Here is a 12649-nt window from a genome sequence, read left to right on the forward strand (position 1 = left end):
TAGTTCACTGCGCGCCCTCCGTTTTCCGGAGCTATACAGTAAGCCCGGAGCGATCAAGAGAGTGCCTGAGAACCATGTTGTGGATCCTGGGGTCGGATATGACTTCCGGAGGCGGGATCTGGAATGGGCGGACAATATTCGAAATCGGTCACTAATAATGCGTATATTTGACCAAGCCGTCTCCTGAGCGCTCAAATCCGAGAAACCCGCAAAGACGGCCAAATTCAGGGGCCACGTATTGGTCATATTTTAGTCAATTTAGTTATATTGTTATATTCCTTATATTAATAGCCCATTTTAGGGCCCACTTTTCATTTTGTAAATCAGACCCCACGTTCAGTTCCTAGCATCATACCCGGCCCTAGGATCAGATCCATGGCATGGTCCCAAGGCGCACTATTAGTCGCTAGTCGCTCTTAAACTACGACCGTGTATATTCATAAGGACGTAACAACGACAGCCCTTTCAAAAAGGGCATAGCCGGCACACCGAGGTTCGTTCTCCGGTTCGAGTTTGATAATTTCGGGTAGAGGCTGAGGAGCTATAGGTGAAGTTACGATACGAGAATATCGGTGAGGTATTAAAAATTTATGATATCCAGGGAATTTAGAGACAATCGATCGAAATATACTATTCGGTATAACAAATTTTATTCTATTACTTTATATCATCTAGAGCAGGACCAATTGCATTAATTACTTTAGGCTGCCCTATCACAATAGCATGGCGCAGAACCTAGATTAACGCTAAAAGATTGAGCGAGAAAGGCCTAAGGACTGATACTATGAGGCATAGTAGAGAGCTGTCTCGGGGCCGTCTTCGGGATGAAAAGAGGGGTTATCAGGTCTCTCTTGGTTCTCAGCGGCTTTTGATAGGCCCGAGAGACAGATACATAGGACTTTTGTCATGCGCAGTGACGCGAAGTTAGGTACTCTCTTTGTCATTGGCTACTAATATAGTTATAGTTTTGCGGCTGTCTACGGGAAGCACATAGGAACACGGGCCAGAGCGGACGGCGATTCCGCCTTCTCGCCCGGTCTATGGCGCACTTAACTTTTTTTTCATCTACTACCTATTTCAGCTTGGGCTCCATATAATTTTTCCAGGCTATTCCAGATACTTACAACCATAGTCGTCCGCTTAGACTTAAGCAACATGGGATTCGGTTCTAGTAGGGTGTGTGACCACCGACGCATTTATATTCAATCATAAGCTTGATTCTCCAACGCTTCGATGCATTCCCTCGGGTGCCTATTTGTATATGCTACGAGAACGAGTGTTCCAGGGGGCAGCAGTCCAATCATATTAAATTGTAGCTTAGCTGGAAGGATCAGTGCGGCAGTCGCGCGACTTGGGTGAGAATCCCAAGGTGAGAATATCTTTACTATGTAACTTTAGCTCTCGGGGTTCCATGGCCAATCATAAACTCGAATTAAACGCCTTCCATCCCAAATATGGAATTGTTACCACCATGCTGTACTCAGATTACATCAGGCCTTTTTGATTAGAGGTTTAGAATATCTCCTATTAGCACAAATATAGTTGTAGTTGAGTCCAGACATATGTGATGAGTATGAAACTGTAAGACGGTCTGGATAAACCAAAGCCAAATAAACCTAATCAATCAAGTGGTTCCCCGGCGGGCCGTGTCTTATGACCCACTTTCCAACGCATTTTCATTAGCTAATACAGCATGTCCATAACTAACTAACTAACTAACTAACTAACTAGTTAGTTAGACCTCGTTCTGACCGATCACAGCATTTTAGTAGGCTGTGAGTATTGAGCCTTGGCTAAGCCTTGCTTTGATAGGAAATTTTTGGACAAATAATAGTTGCTCTTCATGTCGGTCTTGATATTTCGAATATCTGGCAGCAGGGGCTATTTTATGAGCCATTCGTTTGCGCCGAGGTAATCAAGAGCAGTACTCGGATTTTTCCCACTAATATTTTCTATCTTGCATCGACTTCATTTTATTGCGAGATATTTTGATCATGATCCATTCTCTCTCCAGCCACAGAACCCCGAAAATCAGCCAATATGAGTACCGAGATGGACGAACTTAGCAAATCTTTCGGTGATCTTTCGCTAGTACAAACACTGGAAATGCTTGTGGAGAGGACAATCAAACCTGCCCTTGCGGTGCAAAAAGAAATCGAACGGATTCTTCCAACCGATCCTTATCTTGCCGGGCCGAGAAGCTTCGCGAAAAATATAACTTATCGAAAATGGGCTTACAAAATTTCCAAAAACTGCTCTGCGGGGTTCGCACATTCCCCTGGATCTTGCTTCAAAATCCAATACATGACCACTTGGAATACAAGGAGATGGTGGCAAAAACCAAAACTCTACTCTGGCTCGAAGTACAGTTGCAAAGGCTTGAAATAAAGCTTGAAGACATCATCATCGTGGACTTATTTCCAATGTTGACCGATAAATGGGTGAAAAGTCACCCCGATGAGCGCAAAAAAGCAATTGATGAAATGTTTGCGCTCACACTTGATTTTATTTACACGTTCAAGCCGCCGGTTATCCTTTCGTGCCAATCTGTCAATTTCCAGGGGGCAAATGTCTGGGCGTCACTGAAGCACGAGGCGGCTGAAAAGCTACGATCATCGATACGAGGTGCCGAAAACAAACGAGTATCAGATTTCTCACACAAAGAACATGTTACCCATATTGTACATGGCTTCCATCCTTCTGCAATGCACCGTATGCCCCGCACGATACCTGGCCGAGCGACAAGGCTCGAGCGAGAAGTCTTGCTGGGTCGGATAATCTCTTCTTTATTCCAACCGTACTCAGTATGGCGAAATAATTACATGCTCAGGAACCGCCAGAGTATTAAGAAACGGGCTATCAACGTACACCTGCGCCAAATGAAGAATGAACTTGACTAGATCCATGAAGAGGGACTTGCTATGGGCATATCCCAGGAGCCAGACATTTCCCCCACACTTGCTGAGTGGAAAGACATCGATAATGCGTTGGATGAGATGTCGAATCAACTGTCACTCACCAAAATCTAGGTATTTATGACTTCTGAGAGCGCTATCATCTAGCCAACCGGACTGATCCAGCACATAGTAATGAATGTGCTGCCTCTCAGATGAACGTGCGAAGAACATTGGCCATTTTCTTTATCACTGATTATCTCTAATGAGAATGACGAGCTTGTTCCTTCCTAGATTCAGCTCATATGATCGCAATAAGGCTTACGGATCTCATCGATGTTGATGTAGGTCTTTTTACACACCGCTCATGTGATGATTAGTTAGTTAATTGACTGTACATTTTGCTTATTAATTGTGTCTACCAGATTGTCAAAAGTTCGGACTGTTGAGATCTTCCTGCCCATTGCTCTTACCATGAATCTTTTAAACTGAGACTTAAAAATGTCGAAAAGTTTAGGCCTTCAATGGTCCAAACTGTGACGTGCTATTTCCTGCAATGGAAGCAGAGTTCATTCTATTCAAAATAACTAAGATAGAGAGGGAAAGAATAAGCAAGTTGCAAAGTGGGAAGCAGCCCATTGATATAGATGCCACTTTACAAACAATGCAAACTTCCATCATCTCGCTTAGCTATTGAGTAAACAATCTATCTAGCAAACAATAATAATGCAAACAGCAGATAGTCACCGATCCGTAGAGTCATAAAACAGATAATCATGCAGATGGGGACACAAACGAGTATCCTCGATCTTAGGCGTAGACCGTACTCTTTGTATAGCATTGCTGTGATAGCATAAGTAGACGGGCCACATTAGGTAGTTTTGAAATATGCTTCTCAACTTTCCGTTGGCGTAGCACTATCTTGACAGCTTGGTAGGACCTGCGCAACCTATTTGATGAGCCGACGTCTTGTAGACTATCCTCACAGAGCACGTTCAAGACATCCACAGCCTCTTTGCAGAATCGTAAGCTTTGTAAAGCATGTCGACAATTTGTCATGGCTAATGCGACAGGGTATCGTGTCAGGTCCGCGTCAACATCAGCCATTATGGACCCGAACACTTCGATCTCTCGTACTAGCCACTTGAGATGAGCAGGAGCGTCGCGTATTGCATCCCAGTAGTCTTTCAATGTCTGAACCAACTTCCCGACCTGGATTGCAAGGGTCGCGAATGTGATGGCGCTAGATAAAACTCGAACTACTTCAGCCATGGAGTCGACATGTGAAATTTGAATTGCTTCGTGTAATCGAGAACCTAGCAGCCTGCGATGGCTTCAAGAGAGCTTGCAGAATTATATGAGGTAGGTTATTGTTCGCGGTTAGGGGAAATGATTGCGATTTAAAAGCTTTGCTGCGCGTTGTCATTTATCTCTCATTCTACTAATTAAGCGCTGGCTCCAACAGGGGGGTACCCTCACCCTATTGAGCGGAATCTTTTAGCGTCAAGCCCCATTCGGTTTGTTTCATACGTCTTGGGTCAGGGAATCTCCCCATGAATGCTCTCCTTACACTACTTCATGCATCGCGATATGGGGCAAAGTTGTGGTAGCTCTCAATGCAGTGGTCGCGCGAGTCGGGTGATTCACCCCGATTCTCATCTTATCTATTCATTCTTCCATCCTGTCATCCGTCACGTAACACCGAATTAATTCTATCTATGATTCTTTCCCATATAAAACCTGGTGCATACGACCATAGGGTGTGGAAAACAGGGCTTCCCGTCCGCTCAGCCGTACTTAAGCCCATTATTCTATACAGTCAATAGCTAATACGCCTTTAGCACCTAAGCGGCACTCTAGGGTGAGTATAGGTGATATAGGTAAGAAGTCTCGATACTAGGGTGACAGAGGTAAGAATAAGTGACAATTGACTAAGCAAAAAGCTATGGATTTCAAAAGACGACAGAGGAAAGGCGATGGCAGAGCCATGATGATAAGAATACAGGCCAGCAATAGTCAAAATTCAAGGCACATGGCGAGAAGTCAGCAAATGCTGTCAAAGGAGTACAGCGGAGTTATCAGCATACTCTGACAGAAAAAGCAAAGAACCATCAAGGAAGATGCAGAGAAACGGAGTGATTCAGCCTGAGCTTCATCGACTCGACGACATCTGGCATATTCAAAGCTACTCCGATGCGGTTTCCCTCGTGGATCACATCAGCAAATAGTATTCCTGCAACATCTCTGTCGGCAGAGATCACGAAGCTGCCAGAATCGCCATCCTCCAGGAAATCGCCATCCACACCCGTGATAACATATTCTTCGGTGATATGGGTTGCCATTGATATTTCAGCGCCATCGATTTCATATCGTCGCCCTTTCCACAGACAGACGCTTTTCGCACCATTACAGATGCCCCCAGTCACCTCCGTGGTACGACCTTTCTTGAAGTAGTACTCATCAGTCTGTAGTTCACCAAACTGTGTGATAGAGCTGTTAGGCCGGGGAAGAAAGGTTGCAGATCCACCAGATAGGAGATTAGTCGACGTGGGCCTCTGCTTCCGCGGGATGTCAGGTACTATGTTCGGGCGGAAGTACCGTTGCTGGGCTTCGGTTGTAAGCTCGACGAATGCCCAATCAAGGAACCGTTTGCCATGGACCAATAGTCCTGATGCAAATCTGACTTTGCCGAGAACGTATGGCATAGACTTCACAACATTTTGTGTCTGGATCAGACTAGCGTCGGCGACGTCGAGGTCCTGGAGCCGCTGCCGAGAGGCTTCTCTGGGTTCTTCTCCGGCGAGAAGCCGCAGCTCAATGGTCTCTTCGACCCGAGCCTTCTGGGATGCGAGGCTTTCTCTGTAGTGCTGAATATCCGCGAGTGTACGGTCTCGGTCCACCTGGGCGATAGACTCGATGATAGTTGCATTTTGGTCGTCAGGGGGGAAATTGGCGGAAATTCCAGTGCGATCAACCTCATCGCGGAAGGGAGTGTGTGCTGTTGGTCTCACAACATGGTAGTTAGTTAGAAACCCAAAATGGGCCCGGTCGTCATATCTTAGTTCAACAAAACCGCCCAGAGTTCCAGCATTCTGATCACCGCTGATTCCAATTGAATCACCCATCGCCACCCAATCTCTGTCATCAAACCGATCTCTGAATGAGATGGAAGCATCATGTTTCAGGAGATTAAGGGTTCCCGGCAGAAACTCCACGTCAACAAGCAGAGCTGACACCTTCAATGAAAGTTGTCCGATGATCCGGGCCCGAATTTCGTACCAGTTGGCCATGAGTAGTGGCTGGACGAAAATCACAATTCCAGGTCGCGCCGAGCGAATGTCAGGGCCACCGACGTTGAACGGGCAAATCATTTGCCAGTTCTCCCCCACTGCAGAACTCATCGTTTCCACAATACTGTGCTTGAGCGTGTGAAAGGCGGAAACCACTGCACTTGTTGAGGCAATGGGATACAGATGAGGTGGAGAGAAGTGGTCTCCGTTGAGAACCTCGACGTGCACATTCGTAAGGAAATTCTTATGAAGCAGCTTGACAAGGCTGTCTTTGATAGGCCCTAAGCGGATGAAGGTTGACCCATCACCTGACACCGTAACGCGCAGCAAAAAGAAATAGCTGCCTGTAACTCGTGCTTTCAGGGTGTGGTGGAAAGATTCTGTGGGTATCCGGTGTTGACTGAGGATTGCGTCGATCTCAGGCCGAAGATGTCGTGTTGGATTTTCTTCTGCAGTGAGAAATTCGGTCTTCATTTCTGAGATGTCATGTCCGTGGAATGTGTTGCTCCGAAAGGGGTCTGTGCGATAAAGAAACTCCTCCAGCCTCATTTCACCTTCATTGTCCTCTGACTCCCTCAGAAGCCGACGCCTCTTCCGCGGGCTTGGCGGGCCTGAAGAGGCGGGACTTGGAAACTCACGGGGCTTGTAAGTGGACATTCTGATCTGAAAGAAAACAAATGGATGAACTGAATATTTCTGCTGATGAAGTTGGGAGAGGAAAAAAAGAGAAAAGAGAAAAGAGTTGAGTGGGCTTCCAAGGTGAATTCTAGCTTTTCGGACCGCTCCTCAGTAGGGCGTAGGCATGCGTCCACAATACTGCCAGATGACATGTAGACACGTGAGCTGTTTACCCGTTCAGATGTCGGCAACCTCCCGACATTGATTATCGTACCTTGCCGTCTCAAATTTCAATGACTTCTGAAATCCGCCGAGGACGACTTGCCAAGTGAGGCAAAAGTCAGCACGGACGATTGCATGCAGACCATAACACCAAACCAAAATAGAATCCACGCCTTAGGGTCCTTGATAGTCTCTTTTAATTAGACCACCGAGAAAGATTTTTGTCACCACCGTCTCGATCCTGCGCTATGCGTAGAGATAGCATCTGTCTCCCCCGAGCGTTGAGAAATCATGCATCCTTGGGCCCATTCGGCATCAGAAAAAAAAAAAATGCCACCCCGGCTGCAAGAGTTATCCCACCATGATTAATGAATGATACGTGCCAGAGGGCTATCGTGAGTGATGTGTTCTTGCTAATCCCGTATATCAGACAACAGCCTAGTACTCGAGCCAGTCCATTTATTGAAGCCTGTAACGCGGTTCGGGCATTATTTTCTTGCTTGCAGTACTATATACTCGTTATTGTCATAAATGCTAGGGAGATAGTACCTTCGCTGAATCCGAGAAGAAAACGTACAGCAGCGAATCCGCCAAAGGTTTGAGGTGCAGCCAGACATATGTAGATGATGCCCTAGACAATTCTGTGCAAGTAAACGCTGTCAGCATATGAAATGATATGACACGAAGGCCGGATGAAAACTCACACGGTGGTACCGACGAATTTGTTTGATAGAAGTCGACTCATTAGATAAATAAAGGGGTACTCAGAAATCAGTTGCCCAACGTAGAAAATGGAGCTTGACCATGAGTATTGCGAGCTGGTCATGTTGAGATCTTCGATCAAGCCGAAGATGCCAGTATAACTCAGACTCTACTTGTTAAGATATTGGAGGAAAAAGATGAAGCATATCTATGTTTGCCTATTAGCTAGTGTATGGCTGGAATGAAGGACGAGAACCACTTACCAAAGGCAGAATGACTGTGTTAATCTTGCGTAAAACGGCTTTCTCTTCCTCGGCAGTGTAGGAGCCCCGGAGCTCGACCAATTCACCGGTCATTCGATCGGACTCCTTATTTGCGATATCCTTGCTGAAGTTGTCTATTGGGATAAATACCTGGCAAAGGCGGTTCAGTGCAGTGATTTCAGGTCGATTGGAGACCAACCATTCACTAAATATATACAAAGGGATGTTTTATATCAGAGACAATCCCCAGATTTCCCCTTAGCTATAAAAGAGGATCCTTATCTCCAATCAATTCGGTAAAAGATCACCGTGTGGAGTTGGTCGTCAGTCCGATAAAGACGGCAATCTGCCTGTCAACTTGCCGATGTAGTTAGATCCGATGATCCCCGCAATGCTCAATCATGTCACCTCTTTTAGGAATATTTAACCTCTTGATCTCTTGAATGAACAGTATATCGCAATATCTCATATCGCATCAATTCATCATGGCACAGAACCTCCCCAGCTCCGATATCAAACCGTAGACCCGCCCGGCACCCAAGGGATACAAATTCACCAATGCCAATATTGTTGATGTCGCGTCAGGCACAATCATAGAAAACCAGACACTTATCGCCACGGATGTTAAGATTACCATCTAGGCCAAGAATCATCCGCACCCGCACCAACAGAACTCGAGACCGTGGATTACCAAGGCAAATATCTTAGTCTAGGCCTGTTCGATGTATATATCCATTTATGTGCAATCTTAGGTTTCAGTGGCTTATCTAAAGCCTTCGAAAATCTAAATAATATATATCTATTACGGCATCTATATACCGTATCTAGACCTGGCAGTGACCCTCCGGGTGGTCCATTACCTTGGACCCTCCACCCGCCCCTCCGAGGGTCAGGGTCGCTCTGACCCTGGTTCTATGGGGGTCGTATGCGGGTGACCCTCTATATATCTTAATATCTACAATTAAATACTTCGAATACTAGATAATACCTAAAAATACAAGGTCAAATTATATATATTATACAAGTCACGGGGTTAACGTAATTCCCAAGCGAGCTGCGCACCCCACCTAACCCATTGAATTTAAATGCATATATTTCAACCAGAACGCCATTAAATTAATTAAACTAAAAAGAATCATTTATCTGGACACCTATTGATCTTATGCCCTGTCTTATTACACCCACTATACCTTGGTACAGCCCGTGGACGTGGTTCTAACCCTGATTGAGTGCTTCCGCTCGGGGGGTCTAGGGGTGTTTCTGATGCTTCCACCAACCTAGCAATCATTTCAGAAGCTTCTTGGACCGAAAGACCCTCTGCGGCGGGTATCTGCCGTTTAGATCGGGTCCGCTTTTGCTTCTTCTTCTCATTTTCAGCGCGTAAATCGCTTACTTCTTTCTCAAGAAAAGCGGCAGATTGTATGGTAATCTGGCAGGCTTTTAAAACCTGGTTAATTGCCGAATTGAGCGGGCTTAGAGGGCTTCTTGATCTCATCCGAAGCAATGCTTTAATAGACAAAGCTTGCTTTTGTAATTGAATATAGTTTGATGGTGTTTTTGGGTCCTAATCGCTACCCCGGCTAGGGGGGGGGGTTGGTGTTCGAAGACAAATATTCAGTTTTAAAAGGACCCGATCGGGTGAAAAAGGTATTAAACCGGCTACTGAGAAGCTATTTTTAATCGTCTCCGATTTAAAAGCTTTAATTCGTGCAGAGGGGTATGCTTCGAGAAAGTCAAGTTTATCAATGTGGTTAATCCTTTACCGCATTTTCGTTTTAACCAACCGACTGTACAATCGTTTTAGGACCATAAAACAGCCGATATCAAGTAGTTGTAAAAGGTAAGAGGAATACAGTGGCATACAAATTAGTATAATATCGTTTTCCTCATAAATTTAGTCGAATTAAGGGGTTAAATAGCTTCTATGGCTGTTAAGTACCAAAAGTCGATACCTTCCTACTATACGCGATAAAGTCGATAGTGTCAGAATCTAGGATGAATACTGTTATTTTTCATTCCTGATACAGTTGGGTCACGTGACTGACCAGGCTGGTATTTCTGCAGAAAAACCAACTCAGATGGTTTTTCGCCCGAAAAACCAGTCCCGCAGTTTTTCGCCCGAAAAACATCCTTTCATTTTGTTTTGTTTATTTTGATTACTAAGTTATCCATAAGATTATCATATTTTAGGACTATTGTTATTTTTAGAGAGTTAGAGAATTTATTAAGATTTTTCTGCTACATATACAATCGCCTTACTACCGTTTTTCCGTTAGTTATAAGCCTAGAATCGCTTTAAACTTAACTCTTACAATTTTTCAACATTTTATCCTATTTTTAGATATACCATTTAGTCAATATTAAGATACCTAGCCATATACCGGGATACCCCTAAAAATAAGACTTAACCCCGAAAGTAATAATAACTAATCACAATCGGAATTTATTTAAGACTACGATTCAGATATTATAGTAGATTATTATCCTCTCTCCGCGATACCTTCTTATATAATTTTAAAGGATTCGACCAATTAGGTACTATAGCTTATAACCATTTAGGCTATTGCCTAAATATATAACATTTAGGATTATTATAACTCTAAACTAGAAAAGGAACTAGATCGACTAGTTATACTAATTATACTAAAATAGGAAGATATTAAGAAGGAGTATAGAAATAACTAGTATAATATCTTTAATATTCTAAATAGTAAATACTAAGAAAAGAAGACTACTTATAATAGGGGTCTCTAAGGATTTAATATAGTAGTAAACGCTATTAAATCAAACGTTCTCCTATCTTATTAGGTATTCCTAACTTAGGATTCTCCCTAGGCACTACTTCGAAATTTACGATAGTACTATACTCCTAAGTATAACCCTATATATAGATTAAATCTAAGAGTAGAATAGAATAATCTAGACTAAGGTCTAGACTAGAATATAAATATTAAAAAATAGTTACTAAAATAGGAAACTCTATATACTTATTATATTATAGCTAAAGTCAGTGAAGTAAAAGATATAGTAATATAGTTCCTATAAGTAATTATAATAATCTTACTAGAATTCTTCGCTATAAGACTTAGAGATATATAGTAAAGTCTATCCTAAGAAAAGATATAATAAGAAAGAACTATTAAGTTTAGTAAGCTATTATCTTACTATAAGACTTAATAGGATAGTACTATTAGTAGATAAGCTATATAAAAAGGTATATTAAAAGCTATTTTCTCAACCTAGTAAGGATATTAAGAAACCTAGCTAGTATCTACTAATAAGAATAGTAGAACTAGAAATAGTAAATAAGCTAAATCTATAAATAATATACTATTCTTTAGAAGAAAATATCTCTATAGATATAGTAGTAAATATAACTACCTAGTATAGAAATACTAAAGGGCCTACCTAGATCTTATTCTAGAAGGGTATACCTAAGACCTAGAATATAAGAAGGCCTAGGATAAAGTAATAAAAGAGGATCCTATATAGAAAGTATTTATTAATAAAAGATATAAAGAACTAGGAATAGTACCTAAAAAGAATAGAAGTTAGTAAGTAAATACTATAATATAAAGCGAAGAACTAGGATTTTTTATAATAGAAGAAGAAATACTAGATACTATCTTCTAAACCTACGAGACTATACTAATAAATAAAAGATAGCTAGTTAATATAGGTATATAAGTTTATATTTATAATAATTATAATCTCTTTATTACCTTTAAAGAAACTAAGAGTATAATTAAGGTTAGTAATATAGCCTTAATAGTTACTAGAATTAGAAAAGTCGAAATTAATAGTATTAATCTAGTTACTAATTAGATAAAGAAAATAACTTTATATAATACTAAGTACTCTCTAAATTTCTATATAAACCTTATTACTTATAACCTTATATTTAAGAAAATAGGTACTTTCCTAAATTTTAAAAAGAACTAGATTAAGAAGAATAGAATACTATTATATAAAATATATAAGGAATAGAATCTCTTATAGTTATCTTAACCTTAGGGTTTTTAGTTAGGGTTTAAAATCCCTAAAATATAAAATAGTTTATTAGTACTTACTATATTAAAAAGATTAGAAAAAGAACTAAAATCCAAAGCCTTACTTAAGATATAGTATAGATAATTAGGCTATATTAGAAAGAAGAGAATTAAAAAACTCTCTAAGATAATAGAGGGTATAATGATTACTAGAAGTAACCCTAAGAATTAGGTATATAAAGCTTACTAGCTAATAGATATACTAAAGTAGATATCTTAGAGAAGAATTAGTATAACCTATAGTATACTAGGATATATATATTTCGATCTAGTATAGAATTAGCTAGTATAGAATAGATATATTTAGTTAATATATTTTTACCTTAATAGAATTAAATACTACTTTATATTTATATATATTAAGAAAAACGACTATTAAATAGTAGTTAGGAAATTCATTACTCTAATTAAGAACTAGCTAAATATTAGGATCAGAGTTTTCTACTATAATAATAAACGGAGTATAGGTAATAAGATAGAAAATATAATTAAAGCTAAAGGGTATATTATTAAATACTTACTACTAGACCTACTAGAAATAAATAGCCCTATAGAGAGATTAGAAGGGGTAATTATTAAAATAGTAAGAACCTTTATTAATAATATTAATC

At 41.1% G+C, this 12649-nt stretch overlaps 3 protein-coding genes across 3 annotated transcripts; all 3 read right to left on the reverse strand.

The window, feature by feature from the left end:
* Positions 1 to 3704: 3704 nt before the first annotated feature.
* N7518_003614 (uncharacterized protein) lies at positions 3705 to 4166 on the reverse strand (the record flags this gene model as incomplete). The annotated part of the gene is made up of 1 exon (XM_057184541.1): positions 3705 to 4166. The coding sequence occupies one exon, from the start codon at positions 4164 to 4166 to the stop codon at positions 3705 to 3707; it is 462 nt and encodes a 153-aa protein (XP_057045991.1).
* An 839-nt stretch (positions 4167 to 5005) lies between these two features.
* On the reverse strand, positions 5006 to 6841 carry N7518_003615 (uncharacterized protein; the record flags this gene model as incomplete). The annotated part of the gene is made up of 1 exon (XM_057184542.1): positions 5006 to 6841. The coding sequence occupies one exon, from the start codon at positions 6839 to 6841 to the stop codon at positions 5006 to 5008; it is 1836 nt and encodes a 611-aa protein (XP_057045992.1).
* Positions 6842 to 7313: 472 nt separating this feature from the next.
* N7518_003616 (uncharacterized protein) lies at positions 7314 to 8193 on the reverse strand (the record flags this gene model as incomplete). Its single annotated transcript, XM_057184543.1, has 4 exons — positions 7314 to 7532; positions 7574 to 7655; positions 7729 to 7895; positions 7990 to 8193. Coding segments are annotated over 4 exons (672 nt in total), but the record flags the coding sequence as incomplete, so codon positions are not given.
* Positions 8194 to 12649: the final 4456 nt, after the last annotated feature.

Source organism: Penicillium psychrosexuale (assembly GCF_028828465.1).
Source record: "Penicillium psychrosexuale strain IBT 29551 chromosome Unknown utg000002l, whole genome shotgun sequence".
Taxonomy (NCBI): domain Eukaryota; kingdom Fungi; phylum Ascomycota; class Eurotiomycetes; order Eurotiales; family Aspergillaceae; genus Penicillium; species Penicillium psychrosexuale.